The sequence below is a fragment of the Capricornis sumatraensis genome, chromosome 13 (assembly GCF_032405125.1).
Source record: "Capricornis sumatraensis isolate serow.1 chromosome 13, serow.2, whole genome shotgun sequence".
Classification (NCBI taxonomy): Eukaryota; Metazoa; Chordata; class Mammalia; order Artiodactyla; family Bovidae; genus Capricornis; species Capricornis sumatraensis.
Genome location: NC_091081.1, coordinates 55,953,324 through 55,972,438, shown reverse-complemented (window position 1 = coordinate 55,972,438; position 19,115 = coordinate 55,953,324). Strand labels below are relative to the sequence as shown.

Sequence of the window (19,115 nt, the reverse complement as noted above, 5' to 3'; positions counted from 1 at the left end):
TGTAATAAGAACCTGGTTTTTCACTCCCAGGGCCCCAGCTTACAGTTTCCAAGTTAGGCCCTTCCTAGATCAGCTCTCCAGTCTGTCTCAGGAGCCCTAGTCCTGAGCCTCATCCAGCCCAGAGTCCTACACTGTAATCGAACATTATGGTTTTAAGGTGCCCCTTGCTGTTATCATCACAATCTTGACATTACTTAGTTTTGAAAGAATTGGTTTAAAAGACTGAAGAATTTAAGTGTGCTAATAAGGCATCACAGTGCAATGGACATTTTCTGGGTTATTGCATCTAATTATTTTTTTTTTAATTTAAGAAGGTTCATATTATTGAAGAAATTTTTATAATACATCTCTAGAAATACTGCAAAATACTAGTATTTTTATCTCTGACTGTTCATTAAAATGCTTAAGTCAGTGGGAAAAAAGAAAATTTGAGATCAGCTGCCCACCTCTGCACTGATTATTCACTGCTTATATGAGAATGGACAGGCAAGAACAATTTGGTACATTTCTCCATAACTAGTCCCTATTTTACAGTTTCTATTTCTTCTCTTTCACTACAATGTGCTTTTAGTTCCTTATAAAGTTTCTTTTCCGGAGAAGGCAATGGCAACCCACTCCAGTACTCTTGCCTGGAAAAATCCCATGGACGGAGGAGCCTGGTAGGCTGCTGTCCACGGGGTCACTAAGAGTTGGACACGACTGAGTGACTTCACTTTCACTTTTCACTTTAATCCATTGGAGCAGGAAATGGCAACCCACTCCAGTGTTCTTGCCTGGAGAATTCCAGGGACGGCAGAGCCTGGTGGGCTGCCGTCTATGGGGTCGCACAGAGTCGGACACGACTGAAGCGACTTAGCAGCAGCAGCAGCAAAGTTTCTTTTATTTCTCCCAATTATCCCCTCCCAATAAATTTACGAAGTTCTAAAAGAGTCCTTTCCCTTGGAGATCCACAGTCTCTATGACTGGCCTTTTTTATTTTTTCTTCTTTTACTTTGGATTGGCGTATAGTTGATTAATAATGTATTAGTTTCAGGTGTACAGCCAAGTGATTCAGTTATACATACACATATATCTATTCATTTTCAAATTATTTTCCCACTTAGGTTATTATAGAATATTGAGCAGAGTTCCCTGCACTATACAGTAGGACTTTGTTGGTTAACTTAAAATTTTTTTAATTATTTATTTTAAAATATAAATTTATTTATTTTAATTGGAGGTTAATTACAATACTGTATTGGTTTTGCCATTCATCAACCTGAATCCACCACAGGTATACACGTGTTCCCCATCCAGAACCCCTCTCCCTCCTCCCTCCCCGTACCATCCCTCTGGGTCATCTCAGTGCACTGTGTACACATCAGTCCCGAACTCCCAATTTATCTCTCCCTTCACCTTTCTCCTTTGGTAACCATAAATTTTCTTTCTATGAGTCTTTGTTTTGTAAATATGTTTCATTTGTAGTACCTTTTTATAAATTACTTAATTGGAGGCTAATTACTTTACAATATTGTAGTGGTTTTTGCCATACATTCACATGAATCAGCCATGGGCGTACATGTGTTCCCCATCCTGAACGCCCTCCCACCTCCCTCCCCATCCCATCCCTCTGGGTCATCCCAGTGCACCAGCCCTGAGCACCCTGTCTCATGCATCGAACCTGGACTGGAAATCTGTTTCATATATGGTAATATACATGTTTCAATGCTGTACTCTCAAATCATCCCACTCTCACCTTCTCCCACAGAGTCCAAAAGTCTATTCTTTACATCTGTGTCTCTTTTGCTGTCTCGCATATAGCGTCATCATTACCATCTTTCTAAATTCCATATATATGCATTAATATACTGTATTGGTGTTTTTCTTTCTGATATTTACTTCACTCTGTATTATAGCCTCCAGTTTCATCCACCTCATTAGAACTGATTCAAATGTATTCTTTTTAATGGCTGAGTAATACTCCATTGTGTATATGTACCACAGCTTTCTTATCCATTCATCTGCTGATGGACATCTAGGTTGCTTCCATGTTCTAGCTATTATAAACAGTGCTGCGATGAACACTGGGGTACACGTGTCTGTTTCAATTCTGTGTAATACCTTTTTTTTAAGAGTTAGCCTTGAATGAAAGCCTCTCTTTGCTCCTTTGGGCTGAGGGTGGAGAGAGAGAGGTGGAGCTAGCTGCAGGTAAACTGCAGTGAAGTTTGGCTTTGAACATGACAGACATGAGCTGACCATGAGGGCAGAGTCCCATAAAATTCATGCTTTCAGTGGTGTATCTATTTCCAATGTCCAGCATGGCCATGCCACTTGGCAAATATTCAATATTGCTTGACCAACCTAACTCTATTTTCTTTGGAGGTTGAATCCACTGAACCCAAAAGTTGCAAAACGGCAGCCTGGGATAATACGTTAACCTCCAGGCAGGACTCCTTTGGTTCAGAGAGTATTTGTAAGTTTTTTAAAATGCCTTTTGATTGGAAGGTCCTGTCAAGTTCCACATTTCTCATCTCTCCCTTTAGTCTTACCTCAAACCTGCTTCTCTCACTTCAGGGACCTCCCTGTCACCATGGGCTCCCTATTTCCTCTGTTAAAACTCAGTCCATTCTTAGAGCATATCCCAGGGATAGAATGGTGAAAGCTTTCCACTTCTTTTGGTAGACTGTTCCACCCTAACAGGGATGAATAATATCTTGCCTCAAACACAAACAACATGCTTCTCAGAATGAGTGGACGTTTTCAGTAAGATTTAAAGTCTCTTTTTTTCTTTTCTTTTCTTTTTTTTTTTTTTACAACACATGCTTTAAAAAAGAAGTCTTTAATGTGTGTGAACCCTACTCGACCTAACAATAACATTTAAAAATTTTTTTCTTCCTTTTTGTCACTCTTCACATCATCTGGGACATAGCTTGACAAACTGCCCTGAACCCTACAGCTCCATCACACAGCTATCTAATGCCATATGTTTGATATTACTCCTGCTCTCATTCACCCCTTCTATTTTTAAGAATCATACATATATAAAAAAGGCATCTGCAATTAAGATTTTATTTTATTCATGTCAGGTATAACAAGTGCAACTTGAATGTACAAACTCTGAACAGAACATAAAGAAAATAAAAACTAACAACGAAAAACTTTTTTTAAGCAGACTCATGCAAAGAAATGAAGGGGCCATGGCAGATGTCATCGGCCCTGTTTTACCTTGAATTACAACAAAAGCAAAGGACCACTACAGACTTCCAACAGGGTGAGTGGGGCAGGGCAGATATCAAGGGAACCCTACATGAGAAAAAATGAGAGCAACTACAGAGAAAGGTGAAACTTTCCCCAGAATTCAGACAACATGCTACAAACTTACTTTCTACTTTTAAAACAGTCCTTGGATAAATATCCAATCCTGGAAATAGAAGTTACATACACAGGCTGATAAAATAATTTACCTTTTGCGTTGGAAATGCATTCTTGCAAAAGAAACACTACCAGCTCTCAGTTTATAGGGAATCAAGGGCTTTCAATTAAAGTGCATCTGTACGCTTCTCTACTGAGGCAAACACTTCTATGGAGAAAAGGGTCTCTCCAAAATGGAGCTTTAGGAAGTCACTTCCCTGATCTGTGAGCATTTAGAATGTTTGCCTCATTTGGGGTTGCTCCCTCAAATCTTGCCTTTTCAGTAAAATCTATATACTCTCTCTTTAGCCAACACTGAAGAAAACCTTTGGGTTTGGAGGACACTGCAAGGTCTAAGACAGAGCTCTTTTGGGATTAGTGTTTACATCGACAGAACGATCCCTTCACCTCTGCAAAGGACCACAGTTATTTCAATGACAATTAGAGAAAAGCTCAATATAATCTCATAAATAGTTCAAGATCATACAAACAGCACCCCCTTCAAATATAACTGTATATTCCTTTGATATCACTGGAATCCTGTAAACACACAGGGCACCACAATGTATGAGACTGATGCCATTCAAATACATCACCTTATTTATGTTTATATATTTTATTTTTTAATTCCATTATTTATATACACGTTTTTGGTAATTATAGTCAAGATGCTGGTGAAAGTAATTTGTTTAACATTTCATAATTGCGTGCAAAAGTAAAAACACTGATTTAAAGGAAGGTAATTTTTACAACTATTCAGCCTCAATGAATCAGGACAAGCAGTTAGGCAATATCATGACTTGCAAAGTTATACTTAGCATAATGTTGCAATTCAAAATATGGCACAGAATTAACAATACAGATAACAGTCCCACTGGCTAAACTTAGCCAGGTTTTGACTAATTTGGTTTAAGTTGAAGTTTGATTATATAAAAAAGGTTCCTGAAAGTATTGAAAAAGAAACAGTGTACATGAAAGAGAATTCAACAATGTTTACAAAATGCCAAAAGTTCTTACTCTGCCCCCCACTTTTTCCATAAATAATTAATGAAGTCCCCCTTCCCCCCACCCCCCCAGCCTCAAAAAGATTTACAAAGATAAATTTAGCTCAGTGAACAGAACCGAAAGATGACTGTTGTTAGACAGTACCTGGTTAAAAGCTCAAGCACTTTAGTAAGAATTCATATATATTGTCTCTTGAGGAATATAAATAATCTGATAGCATCGCTCTTTAGATTTTTGGAGACTTCTCACTTAGAAGTTACAACTGTCTTTGTGCTTTGAGTAAAATATGAGCTTTAAAGCAGAAAGCTGATGGTATTCAAAATTCACCACCTTCAAAGTTCATTGTGAGAGTTCTTCTCTGCGGCTTTGAACATCAAGATAGAATTGAAAATTTTGAGTGCTGGGCCCAACTTAATGCTCATAATTTTCACAATGTCTGTTTGGGTCATAAGCAGAAATGCCTCTCCATCAATTTGCTAAAAGAGGAGGAAAAAAGACAAAAGATTGTGAATTGATTGGACACAGGGTCGTGGGACATATTCAAGGTTAAATTATCAGCTGTTTTCTACATGCAACACTGGAACAGCACAGACAGGGAGTTCAGGTGTACAAACATTTCCTGATAAGTAGATCTTTCTTATATGTAATAACACCCCCAAATAGGGACTGTGAGCAAAGTCAAATTTATTCATCTGAAAAAATCAACCCACAGGAAAATGGGTTTCTCACAAGCTGCTTTGATGTGCAGCCATAAGGATAACCTCAGGTGGAAAGAAGTAAATTAAGAAACGACTTTCTAAAAACCGTAATGACTGCGATATATTGCTGGGTTTATTTTTTGTTTATGCTTTCATAATACATATAAACTGGTTTAACTCCAGAGATTAAGTATCTTGCTAAAGGCCCAAAACTCTGAAGGAAAACTTGGAACTTGGGATTCTTGCTTCCTGTTTTATTACTCTTTCCACTGTGCACTTACGGTTCTCTTCCAATGTTTTAACTCCACAAATTACAGCGACCTGCTCTTTGAATGTCTTTCTCAGGGTGTAAAGGGATGAATATATTCATTCAACAAAAATTTATTAAGTACCCATTATATTTTAAATGGGTTTCCCAGGTGGTGCTAGTGGTAAAGAACCTGCTTGCCAATTCAGCAGCCGCAAGAGACCTGGGTTTGACCCCTGGGTTGGGAAGATCCTGGAGGAGGAAATGGCAAACTACTCCAGGATTCTTGCCTCGAGAATCCCCATGGACAGAGGAGCCTGGCGGGCCACAGTCCCTGTGGTCACAAATAGTCGGACACAAGCGAGTACATATTCTAAGTATTATTCTTGGGCCTGGGCATATAGCAGAGACTAAAACAGACAGAAACAAAACTAAGCAAACAAAAACTCCCTGTACAGTTTACATTTTAGGAGTAGTAGGTAGACTATAAGAAAAACCATAACAAGCAAATTAGAATCACTAATTCTAAAAGGTGATTAGTGCCATGAGAAAACTGCTGGTTGAGGATGTAAGTGGGCAGTGGAGTTCGGGGTGGGAGGTGGCAGTCTGAAGGAGGACAGTTAGGATGGGACACTGAGAAGTGGAGTGAGCCGTGTGAACACCCAGAGGAAGAGCATGCCAGACAGACAGGAAAGCCGGAGTGTGTCTGGATAATGCTAGGAATGGCAAGGAGGTCTGTGTGTGGAACAGTGTCAGCAGCGGGCAGAGGCCAAAGAGGTCAGATGGTGAGAGAAGCGATGGAGTGTCAGACTGTAGCCGCGGTGAGGATCTTGGCTTTTACTCTGATTTAACTACCAGAAGGATCTGAACTGAGGAGAGATGTGATCTGACGATGCTCTAGCAGAATCAGCCCAGCTATGCTGGAAATAAATTATAGAAGGGCAGAAGTAGAAGCAAGGCTGCTGGCTAGACGTTACTGCTTTAATCCAACTGGCAGATGACAGTGACTCTGCCCATAGAGGTTATGGTGGAGCGAGAGCTGGAATCCTCACGCTTTTAAAATATACCCAATAGGGTTTTTCAACAGATTATATGTGGAGTGTATAAGAGAAACAGAAGTCAAGGATGGTTTCAGATAAGAGCCCACACCTGCACTTTTTTGCCATTCAGAGATGAATTACAAGATTTTAGATTTGCTTTCTGGTTTTCGTCTAGGACTCAAACCCCATGCCTGCTGACCTGGTGAGACATTTGAGAGCAAGGATCGTGTCCTATTGCTTCTGAATTAACCCTCTCACCAGAGCATCACAGGTAGTAACATACACATGGCAGGCATTTAACAAGAGTTCACAGGATGAATGAAGAGTGGAATGAACACATGACTGACACGTGAACAGAGAACATTCACTGCCTCATTCTTCAAAAGAAGGCTCTGCCTCTGAGGCTGTCGGGTTGGTGCCTGAGGAGTGTCTCCAAAGATAATATGAAGAAAGAAGTTATTCAAAGAAATAACATATCATGTGAATTTGAACCTTAATTTAACTAAATAACAGAGCAATCTATATGGACTGTCTAGACATCAACAGAACCAAAAGTAGTGTTTATAAAATATATGTACTAGAAATTTATTTTTAAAACTGTTGCGTCATTTTCAAAGGTTCTTTCAAAGAAAGAACAATGGCTCCTTGCAGGTATATAAGCCTGCTTAGGGACGGAAAATCGACTGAGAGTAACACAAAGACACTTAGGACTTGGGCCTTAAGAAGCTCAAAATCTGAGTAACTGCAAATTAAAGATCCACTAGAAAGAACATTTCTGAAATAAAAACATAAGTCAGAAAAAGGCTGAGGAAAATCAGATCCTTGTGCATTTTCACAGGCATCCACATACAGCATGCTGCTGCTACTGCTAAGTCGCTTTAGTCGTGTCCGACTCTGTGCGACCCCATAGACAGCAGCCCACCAGGCTTCCCCATCCCTGGGATTCTCCAGGCAAGAACACTGGAGTGGGTTGCCATTTCCTTCTCCAATGCATGAAAGTAAAAAGTGAAAGTGAAGTCGCTCAGTTGTGTCTGACCCTCAGCGACCCCATGGACTGCAGCCTTCCAGGCTCCTCCATCCATGGGATTTTTCAGGCAAGAGTACTGGAGTGGGGTGCCATTGCCTTCTCCGCCATATACAGCATAAATGATAGCTAATAGTACATTGACACTGGCGACTGGTGGCTGAATTCTTGGCAGTCCCGACACTCTTACTCTGTTGCAATGTTCTTAACAGAAACTGTGCCATTTTGAACAGTGGAGGCTAAACACAGGCACAAATAAGATAACTTATGACTGCAGACAGCAGATGTGGGACAAAGACTTCTGAGATGACCTAGTCCTCACTGTACCTTCTGGGAGCCAAGATCATGCAACAGTGGACTGTTCTGCTTGGAGGAGCTGACAGGCAAGTGGCTTATTTTTAGTTCTCTCGTGAAAAGAGTCTCTGGCTTCTAGTGTAGTTAGAGGTCGAAATTCTTCTTGTCCTAATGCTCACTAGAGGTGGTATCATTACTAATCATCCCTTACATTGAAGTTTTGGACAGACAAATGAAAAAAACTAATAAAATAATCTTCCAACGACTGCTGCTACTGCTAAGTCGCTTCAGTCGTGTCCGACTCTGTGCGACCCCATAGATGGAAGCCCACCAGGCTCCCCAGTCCCTGGGATTCTCCAGGCAAGAACACTGGAGTGGGTTGCCATTTCCTTCTCCAACGCATGGAAGTGTAAACTGAAAGTGAAGTCACTCAGTCGTGTCCGACTCAGCGACCCCATGGACGGCACCCTACCAGGCTCCTCCATCCATGGGATTTTCCAGGGAAGAATACTGGAGTGGGTTGCCATTTCCTTCTCCACTTCCAATGGCAGATATTAATAAGTGTAATGCATGTCAGTTAGTATAAACAACATGAGAAATGTGTAAGATCTAAGGGATTGTTTTAGCAATAATGGTAATATTAATTATAAGCATCAAATGACGTTAATCTTGGTGTTAAAATGACACTTGAAAATTAAATAATGAGAGCTAGTTTTACTTTATTAAAAATGAAATGTTGCTTATTTCTTGCTTTGGTTTCTTTCTGTGCTATATACTATATAAATGTATGCTAGTAAGTTTTGTGTTTGTTTTTTTAAATAATGAGTTTAGTGCTACTGCTGTGGGGCATCATAAAATGGTACAAACATTTCCTTTACTCCTCATCTTACGTGTTTTTATACAACTGATTAACACTGCTTGTTAAGACAACTCAGTATCACTTTGTCAATTTCAACATAACCCATCTCTTCCCTCCTCTGCCAATTTAGATTATTTCACTACTCACTGCATTTCAGTGCTGTGTCCCCCATTAAGAAACATACTGCAATACAGTTGAACACTTACTTCATCTTTAAATACCTTCCCATGTTCTTCGCATCCAGGTAAGCTCTGTATGAATTCTGACACCTGTTAAAAAATAAGATCAAAATTCCAGTTCTGAAACAGAAGCCAGAATCTAACTGGTACAGGTTCCAAATATCCAACCTATGTTTTCATTGTTTCTCTCAGAATAATTTCTTCTTAGAAAAAAAGACTAAGCCCCATACGCACTCATATTGCCCACTCCTTAAGCCAGTACTCCTACGTCAGATCCCTAGCAGACAAAGAAAGTAAAACCTACCTCATCTGTACTCCATTTGGAAACTTTACTGGCAGGAATGCCAGCCACCGTGGGGAGAAGCTTGCTCTGCTGCTCCCAGCGCAGGGGCAGACATGGAATTGGGGACTTAAAGGACAGAAAGACAGCTGACCGACGCTGCGCCTGCTGTACGCTGCTTTCTTCCCGGGCACCTGGTTGACAGAAACGATGTGAACTCACTCTCTGAAAAGTAGCCAAAAAAAAGAACAAAATCCCCAAAAGCTATATGTCACCCCCAAACCACAAGTGGCAGGGATACCAGGTAAAAGCATTGGTTCAACATTACATTCACTGAGTAATTACACTCTCTTCATGTTTACCGAAGGTCATCCTAAGAAACCACGTAAAACTCAACTGACACACTTGTCTTATCGTCATTACTGAAGACATGCGCCGTCACGTCATTCAGTGTTGCCTTTTTAATGCTTCAGGGAAGAAATCTGCACCGGAGCTTTAGTGACAAAGAAAATAACTCTCAACCTAGGAAATTTAAGCTGGTTCTCTTTTGCCTCTGGATGTCCTGGAAGTAAGAGGAAAGTATGCTCAAGTCCATCTACTGAGATTACCCTGTAGATACCATACCCGTTCTCTCCTTTTATCTCATCTCTGCTTTGTTCTTCCAATTTCTACTTACCAATTACACTGACTTCTTAAATAGCCACCTTATCTTTTTTGAAAATGGATATGAAATTATTGCAATAAAAATAAAAGAGTAGAAATGCAAATGCCTTTATCCAAACCTAGTTTTCTCCTATTCTAAAACAGCCTTTTTAATAAGTGATTATTTGTCCTTGGGACTCTTGACAGAGTTTAACCATTATCTCCTAAGATCCTTCAGAAAAGACATCTTTCCTGAAACCTACTTAACTCAAAGCCCTTCAGAAAAAAGGCACCTCCCTCACACTTAATTCTCCCCTTACCCACCAGCTCAGCTAGAAACAGAAGCGGCAGCACATAGAATCCCCTGCAATCATACCCCATGCCACAAAGAAACCACTGTCCTAGCTTCTAACACCACTGCTTTTTGCCCTGTTCTGAACGGCAGTTTGATGAAAATTCCATTTGGTAGCTGGCTTTTTTCTCTCAACAGTTTGTGCAATTCATCCACGTCGCTGTACGTAGTTGTAGCTGGCCTGCTCTTTGCTGTATGGGTTTTCATTGTTATGACTATTTCACAATTAATTTGGAACTGATGAACATTTGAGGTGTCTCTAAGTTTTGGCTATGACCAACAGTGCTGCTGTGAACACTCTTGTATGGATCTTTTTTTGAATATATGTATACCTTTCTGTTGCATATATACTGAAGAGTGGGGCTTTGTGGATATAGCATTTGTATACTTTAAGTCTCAGCAAATTCTGCCAGTTTTCCAAAACAGCTGTACAGTACACACCTGCTGATAGTGTAAAAGTGTTCCACATGCTCCGTACTCTCACCGGGATGTGGTACTGTCTTTCTTGTTGTATTCATTTTAGTGAGTGTGTTGTGGTACACTGTGGTTACAACTGTAATTGTCTGATAACAAAGTTGACAATCTTTTTTGAAGTTATTATAAATGAGTTTCTATATTAAAAGTTTTTTACCTATACATGTATCCATTCTCCCCCCAACTCCTCTCCCATCCAAGCTGCCCCATGACATTGAGCAGAGTTCCCTGAGCTACACAGTAGGTTCATTGGCTATCCAATTTAAATACAGCAGTGTGTACATGTTGATTCCAAACTCCGTAACTATCCTTTCCTTTCTTCCTTTCCCGCTGTTTAACATAAGGCTGTTCTCTAAGTCTGTGCATCTGTTTTATTTTTTAAGTAAGTTCATTTGTATCATTTCTTTTTAGATTATGCATACAAGGGATGTCCTATGGTATTTTTCTTTCCCTGGTTTCCTTCACACAGTATCTCTAGGTCCATCTATTTTGCTACAAATGGCATTACTGTGTATGGTAAAGATCATTCTTTCACATGGATTTCTAACTGCCCAACCATGACTGAATGAAAAGAAATCCTTTCCCTCTTGTACTACAGTTCCAACTTTAAAATAAATATAAACATGCTACTAAAGATTTCTGATTCTGATCTACTGGTGTCTTTTTAACAATCCACAGATTTTAATAACCCCCATTTTATAAGCGTACTGATGTCTGTGACCTAGATCTTCTTCAAGATTGCCTTGACTATCCTCACCCCTTTGCATTGCCAATTTTACGATGGGCTTGTTAAAAAAAAAATGGTAGGATTTAGACTAGAATTATCACTGAATATACATCAATTTGGTGAGAGACAACATCTTCACAATATAAGCCTTCCAACCCAAGAACAAAGTATCTCTCTTCATTTCTCTGGATCTTCTTTAATATCCTTCTTCAATGTTCTATCACTGTCATGTAGAGGTCTTGTATCTCTTTTGTTAAATTTATTCTCATGTATCTGAGGCTTTCTGTTGCTATTATAAGTGGTACAATATAAAATTTTATTTTAATTTGTCTATTTTTTTGTCTACGCTGGGTCTTCTTTGCTGCATGGGCTTGTTCTAGCTGTGGTGTACAGGGCTGCTCTGCAATTGCAGTGTGCTCATGGGATTCTCCAGGCAAGAATACTAGAGTGGGTTGCCATTCCCTTCTTCAGGGGATCTTCCCAACCCAGGCATCGAACCAAGGTCTCCTGCATTGCAGGCAGATTCTTTACCATCTGAGCCACTGAACCTGCCTAGAAATTTTATTTTTATTTATCTTTGTTTTTTTAGCTGCACTGGGTTTTCTTTGCTGCATGGGCTTCTAGTTGCAGTGAGCGGGGCTACTCTGTAGGTGCAGTGTGCAGACTTCATTCCAGTGGCTTCTCTTGTTTCAGATTATGGGCTCTACAGCATGCGAGCTTCAGTAGCTGTGGCTCAGGAGATCCAGAGCATAGGCTCAACAGTTGTGGCAAACAGGCTTAGCTGCTCCACAGCATGTGGGATCTTCCTGGATCAGGGATCAAACCCATGTCTCCTGAATTGGCAAGCGGATTCTTTACCACTGACCCACCAGGGAAGCCTAGTGGTACAGTTTTTTTTTTTCATCCTATTTCCTACTGTTCTACTGTTGATCTTGAATAACTTTTCTCTTAAACTAGCCTACTCTAAATTTGAATTGCTCTGAATGTTAGAAAAGTCATTATGCTGAATTTGAAAAAAAAAAAAAATCTGTCTTACTGGAGCTAACATCCACTAGCCCTGGTTCTTCCTGAGTGAGCTCATATAGAAAACTGTTTCCCTGTGAAACATTTCAATTCTTCAAATATTTTATAAAAAACCCTTCATGGTCCCTCTTTCCACATTTCATCCAGCAAATCTCACACAACTGGCTTTAAGGTTTTAGGTCCTCATCCTGTTCTACTGAAAATCTATTATGAGCTAAATCCCTTGAAATGCACAGAAACATGACTCCAGGTTTTCATTTTATATATTTCATTTTATATCATGTGATATACACTCAAATAAACGTGCATAGACTTTGGCTCAAGTAGCTGGCTCAGTGAGAACAGTAGGGAAGAGTAGGTCTGAATGTGTACAATGTGCTTCAGAGATCAAAGCCTTTAATTCTAGAAGACATTTCTGCCACCATCATTTTATAAGGGTCAGATTTCTTATCACTTTCCTCTCAAACTACTTACCTGCATGAAAAATATGACTTTTTAAGGAGTTTTCTGTATTTCTTGACATTTCCCGAGATGAAAATTTACTAAAGGTATATGGTCAAACTTTTTCTCCCCACGCTCTCACCCTAACCCTCCTTCCTTCTGGGGAAGAACACTAATTGAGTAACCAGTCCCCTAGAACACCTCTGACCAAGATAAGACTTTGGGAACAGACATTCTGCAAAGCAGAGCAACAAGATAGGTGGAACCTGATTTCTTGATCCTATTGAGCACCATTAAATCCTGGAGCACCTACCTTTGAACTTCCTCCATGTGAGAGAGAAATAAACTGCTGTGTAAGCCATTTGTATGTATTTTATATCACATACACACATACTCACACACACACCCCTAATCCTAATCACTACTAAGGTTTACTGCAATAGCATTTATAATAGTGAGAGACAGGGAATAACTAGCTTAGATATCCATTAGAGATTGGTTCATTAAATAATGTTGCATCAATCCACAGAGGGAATATTTGATATTGTTTTAAAATTAGTATAAATATTTATGTGAAAATGGTTATAATGTTACATAGTTAAAACACTTCAGGCTACAAAATAGCTAGTACAATATTTCATATATTAAAAAAATCCAAAATGCTGCCCAAAATTTAGAAAATGTTGTGTTAGAAGATAAAATCACAGGTAATTTTGATTTTTTGCTATTTGATTTCCTGTATTTTCTAATTATTCTACAATAAATGTTATCTTGACAATAATTATATAAAACCAGAGGCTGATATTGAATAAGCTATTTATTATTACTAAAAAATTCATACCAAAAAAAAAAAAATGAAAATCTTACTTTCATGACCTGGAAAGCAATTTAATGCATTTTTGGAAATACAGTATTAAAACATCCACTGCTGGGCTTCCTTAATATTAGGAGCAAGAAAATATTAGATGGGAATAGTGTCAGAGAAATAACTTTGTGGATCTTTGTATGGTTTTACCCCTACTTCATCTCTCTAGACAATCAAATGAGGACTATTTTCTTTTGTTGATACTTCATGAATGGATAGTAAAGGCCTGCCTCTATCATTTACAACTACTTACATGGAAATCATTCACAGAGCAATAATTTACTCAGCACTTACAATGCAATTTGGAAGGCTACATTAATACAGCATATCCTTGTAGACTTGCTTGAAATGAAGTTTAATAGATAAATAATGTGGTTATCCAAAGTAGAAATTTGCAAATACAAATGTCTATCAATTCTGGCTGCAAATATAGGTATTAAAATTCTTGATTTGACTTTAGGGTAGGAAAAAGTGAAGTAGAAGATTAACTCTTGTGAGAAGACAGATCTGATAAAGGTGATCCTGAAAGAAATATATCCTCCAATGTTTCACGTAGAATCAAGACCATAAATCTTCAGAATAGAGACCACCATCTAAACCAAACATGAAATCTCCTAGTAGAAAGAGATGTCCTCACTATCTCAGAACCTGAGAACCTGCATCCTACACGACTGTGCCCATTAGGGGCCCGGAGAACCCCAGCAGAACCACAGGCAGCCCAAGTCCCAAAGAGAAGGAAAAGTACTCTTCACGCTCCCTGCTGCTTTCAGACTCAGATTCCATTCTGCTTCCTATTTCCAAGCCTGAATACTGCTAAATCAGCAAGCCAACCATGACTTGCCACTTGTCTTGACTCATTCTCCTCCCTTTAAGCCAGTGACAGAAGTGAGACCAGAATCTTCAAATGCTTTGTTTCATTTTATTTTCAAAACAGCACTAGGAGGTAGCTATCCTGAAGACAAGAAAAACACACTGTCAGGGCAAAGCCCAAAGCCTCACTGTGAGCTAGTGGAAGCATCAGAAAGTGGCCCTGGATCTTCTGGGTCATGGTCAAGGGGGTGAGTTTAAGAGTCTGATAGAACTGGCTTCCCAGGTGGCACCAGTGGTAAAGAACTCACCTGTCAATGCAGGAGACATGAGATACAGGTTTGATCCCTGGGTGGGGAAGATCCCCTGGTGGAGGGCATGGCAACCCGCTCCAGTATTCTTACCTGGAGAATTCCACGGACAGAGGAGCCTAGCGGGTTACAGTCCATGGGGTCGCAAAGAGTTAGACATGACTGAAGCAACTTAGCACGCACCCAAACCAGGATTTAAATCCCTGTTCTATCACTAATCAGCTCTAAATTTGGGCTATCAATGTAACTGAATTGTTGCAAGGATTACATGATATTTTAAAAAATGCTTATTCCACTATCTGACATATAGCAAAGGCTCAGAAAAAGGGAGAAATTATTCCTATCTTGAAAGAAAGGCATATAACCGAGAGTATATTGAATATAAAAAGGCAAAAATGAAAAGGAGTCAATGGCCCTTCTAAGTTAATATTCCATGAGTCTATAACAAAATGCTCTTAATGTGAAAGGGAAAAAGCCAGAAGAAATGGGATACATCTGTCAACCAATCTTTTTAATGGAGTTACACACTGGTGACTAAATATAAGAAGGATGAACAATAACAGTGATTGGGTAGAATAAATGGATCACAACATCGAGGAATGTGGATAAACTTAGCTCCAAGATCCTACACTCAAGCATTAAAAATATTTGAGGATCATTTCAAGGTTAACAACCAAAATAAAAACCGACTGCTATGGAAGCAAAAAGCAAGCCTGATTTTTCAAGTAAGAATCTAGCACATTACAAAATATAATTCAACTCTCTCTGCCCATCAGCATCCATGAGAAAGAACGTTTGCAAAAGGGAAAGAAAATTACACCTTTCCAGGAATACAAGAGTTTAAATTTTAAGGTCAATTTATAGGATCCTTTATTAATGGGCCTTCCTACAGTGGAGAAAAAGAGTTATTTTATCTTTCAGGTAAAGGAAATAGAGGTCAGCAAATAGAGAAAGAAGAAAAAAGTAATGAATTGTATTTAGTAAAGGTCTCCAAAGGTCAAATTCAGTAACACAGTGGGACTCATCAAAAAGTTGAAAAGGTTCATAATCACACATATTGTATGGAATTAAATTGAAATAACAGAAGAAACAAGGTAGGAAGCTTTTTCTTAGGGGAAGTGTTTTTAAAAATCAATTTGCTCTAAGACTGCAAATGAAAGAGCTCTCATGGGCTTACTGAGTCTTAAATCCTACTGGCTATAAGGAATATAGGGTGGCTTGTTTTCAGTCTTGATGTTGTTTAGTCACTAAATTGTATCCAACTCTTTGCGATTCCATGGGCTGCAGCATGCCAGGCTTCCCTGTCCTTCCCTATCTCTGAGAGTTTGCTCAACTCATGTTATTGAGTCAGTAATACCATCCAACCATTTCATCCTTTGTCACCCCCTCCTTCTGCCTTCAATCTTTCCCAGCATCAGAGTCTTTTCCAATGAGTCGGCTCATCACATCAGGGGGACAAAATGTTGGAGCTTCATCTTCAGTATCAGTCCTTCCAAAGAATATTCAGAGTTGATTTCCTTTAGGATTGACTGGTTTGATCTCTTTGTTGTCTAAGGGACTCTCAAAAGTCTTCTCCAGCACCACAAGTCGAAAGCATCAATTCTTCAGCCCTCAGCCTTCTTTACGGTCCAACTCTCACATCCGTACATGACTACTGGAGAAACCATAGCTGTGACTAGACAGATCTTTTCAGTCTCCTCTATACTAAACAGTGAATAAACTGCAAGAGGATTTCTCTCTTGTCTCCTATGCTACCCCCTAACCAGGCTAGATCTGGGAAGGGCTGCTTCCACCCTGGGGAAGTGCATTGTGAATGAACACTAGGAAGCACATACTAAGCTCAGCATACCTACCTGACCCTCAAGCTCAGGTGTGAAAGAGGAATTCTACCATACCCAATGGGAGCACTGAGAGGTAAGTTTCTTCACAGAAAACGTGGGGGAACTACTCTGCACTCAAAAATGATTTTTAAAAAATCACTATGAGGCCTTTGATAAAAAGTTACACAAAACATCAGGAAAGGAGCATTAAATTATCAACCGAAGAGTTTCATGATTTTTAGTAAGGGACAAGGGAACATGACCCCATACAAGACAAAAACAGGCTATGAAAAGAAAAACAACAGCAACAAAAACAAGCTAGTGCAGGAAATTAAAGGAAAATAAAACCACTATTAAAATTCATGTTAAAGGCAGTAAATAGCAGACTTGACAGAGCAAGAGTAAGATATTCCAACTTGAGACATATGTTTAGAATATCAAAAAATGTGTAAGCTGTTGAAATATTATAATGCTTCCATGTGGACGGTAACAGGCCCCTCCACTCTCAGAAGTCAGGCACTAGAGGGACTTCCCTAAGATGCTGCAACTAAGTACACCACGGAGCCTCCAAACTGCTACAGCACTGAAGCTGGTGTTTGTTTTAACTGTCCTGTGCAATGTTGGCTGTCAAACCAACTGTTAAATATTTTGAATATCATCCTTTGGATCTAACCCAAGAATAATAGGTATTACCAGTCAAAAAGCAGAGCCATCACTTTGCCAAACAAGGTCCATTATAGTCAAAGCTATGCTTTCTCAGGTAGTCATGTACGGATATGAGAACTGGACCATAAAGAAGGCTAAGCACCACAGAATTAATGCTTTCAAACGCTGGAAAGACTTTTGAGAGTCCCTCGAACTGCAAGGCAATCAAACCAGTCAATCCTAAAGGAAATCATCCCTGAATATTCATTGGAAGGACTGATGCTAAAGCTGAAGCTCCAATACTTTTGCCACCTGACGCAAAGAGCCGACTCACTGGAAAACACCCTGATGCAGGGAAAGATTGAAGACAAAAGGAGAAGGGGTGGCAAAGCATGAGATGGTTTGAGAGCATCACTGACTCAATGAACATGAATATGAGCAAACTCTGAGAGATAGTGAAGGACAGGGGAGCCTGGCATGCTGCAGTTTGTGAGGTTGCGAAGAGTCTGACATGACTTAGCAACTGAACAGCAACAACGCCAAATAATAAATATGATAATGGAAGGAAGTTTTCTGGATTAAAAAAAAAAAAGCAAGCTCATGACATCTCAGGCAAAATAACGAAAGAAGATTGAATTTAGGAGTCAGATTCATTGTTTAAAACCAAAAGATTAGATTTAATTTCGCTGGCCTAACCCCACATATGTGAAAGGATACTCTGTTTTTCATTTCAGTTTGATTTTTCTTATAGGAAAGTCAGAGACCAAGGGTAGCAGACGTGTAGTATGAGCCAAGTGTAGCAGACGCCGCAGTGTGCCACCCAAATCACCCTTCAGAACCGAGACGTTTCATTTTCCTACCTTCTGACTGCTGATGCCTCACAGCTACCTCCCTCTCCAGAAACTGCCCTAAGCCAAAGGGAGGTTCCTTGCTCAAAGGGAGGTTCCTGCCCTTCTCAGCCAATATCCAAGGAGTAGTCAATGCAAAGATACAAAGGTCAGATTCTCCTGCCTAAATCTGGGATAATTCTGAAGATTCATCCAGAATTCCTTATGGGATCAGCTGAGGCTTCTGCTGTAACTGCATCACAACTCAACTTCTCATTCTGCCCACTGTTGCTTCTCTCCCTGTCCCACCGGTACTGCTCCTGAGTACCCACTAACAAAACTCCTGCACACACCACTCTCAATGTCTGCTAACAGAGTCCCATCTGAGACATTAGGTCATGGCTCTGTATCTGAGAGGCAGAAGGACAGAAAGAACTAAACACATCCACACACTGACTAGGATCTGAGACATCCCCAACATCACCAAGATACAGGAGCTCTCAAATACCGTAAGAGCTCATTTTGTACTGAAGGTTCATGGGGTCCAGGGAAAGACAACCAACAAACTCTTATATGGTAAGGTCAGAAGGTGAAATTCAAATCTTTTCCAAACAGAATGAATCTGGAAAAAATTTCAAAAAAATTATAATCCAAAGCTAAGAAAGCAGTTAAATAAAAGCTAACAATGATAACATGATTTTACTACAGAAAACATTAATTTTATGAAAGTTTTACATAAAATGTTTCAAAAATCTGGAAATGAAGGGAAGTTATCACACTCATTTTAGGAGGCTAAAACTGGATGAGATATTAATAGGCAAATCTTACTTAGGAACATATGTGCAAAAGTTCTCAAAGCAGCTTGTTTTTATGAGGCTCCCTTTCACTAATGAAAAATAAGACAGCATAATATGCATACTAAACTACAGGTTTTGTAGGTGAGAAAAACACTAAAGGGTTATATATGAATCCTAGCAATGTTTGGAAAGAATAATAAAACAGAAAAACTCAGATAATTCAAATCAAGAAAAACAGGATAAAAATACACAAAGTTTGAACAGACAAAACTACCACAAAAAAGAAAGAACACCATGCATAGCACATTAACAAACCTAAAATTCTCCGTTAGACAGACTATTTCAAGGGTAGTGTGGGGGGGAGGATC

The 19,115-nt window shown here is 39.4% G+C and overlaps 1 protein-coding gene across 1 annotated transcript in view; it reads right to left on the bottom strand.

Moving 5' to 3' along the window:
- Positions 1-4,518: 4,518 nt before the first annotated feature.
- The window catches only part of L3MBTL3 (L3MBTL histone methyl-lysine binding protein 3), a 99,063-nt gene continuing 84,466 nt past the window's right edge, over positions 4,519-19,115 (bottom strand). Inside the window, exons 21-23 of the mRNA XM_068984897.1 lie at positions 9,041-9,210; positions 8,764-8,826; positions 4,519-4,871 (exon numbers count right to left, since the gene is read on the bottom strand). Coding sequence (XP_068840998.1) covers positions 4,728-4,871; positions 8,764-8,826; positions 9,041-9,210 — 377 coding nt within the window. The 3' untranslated portion in view covers positions 4,519-4,727. The remainder of the gene's footprint in view (positions 4,872-8,763; positions 8,827-9,040; positions 9,211-19,115) is intronic.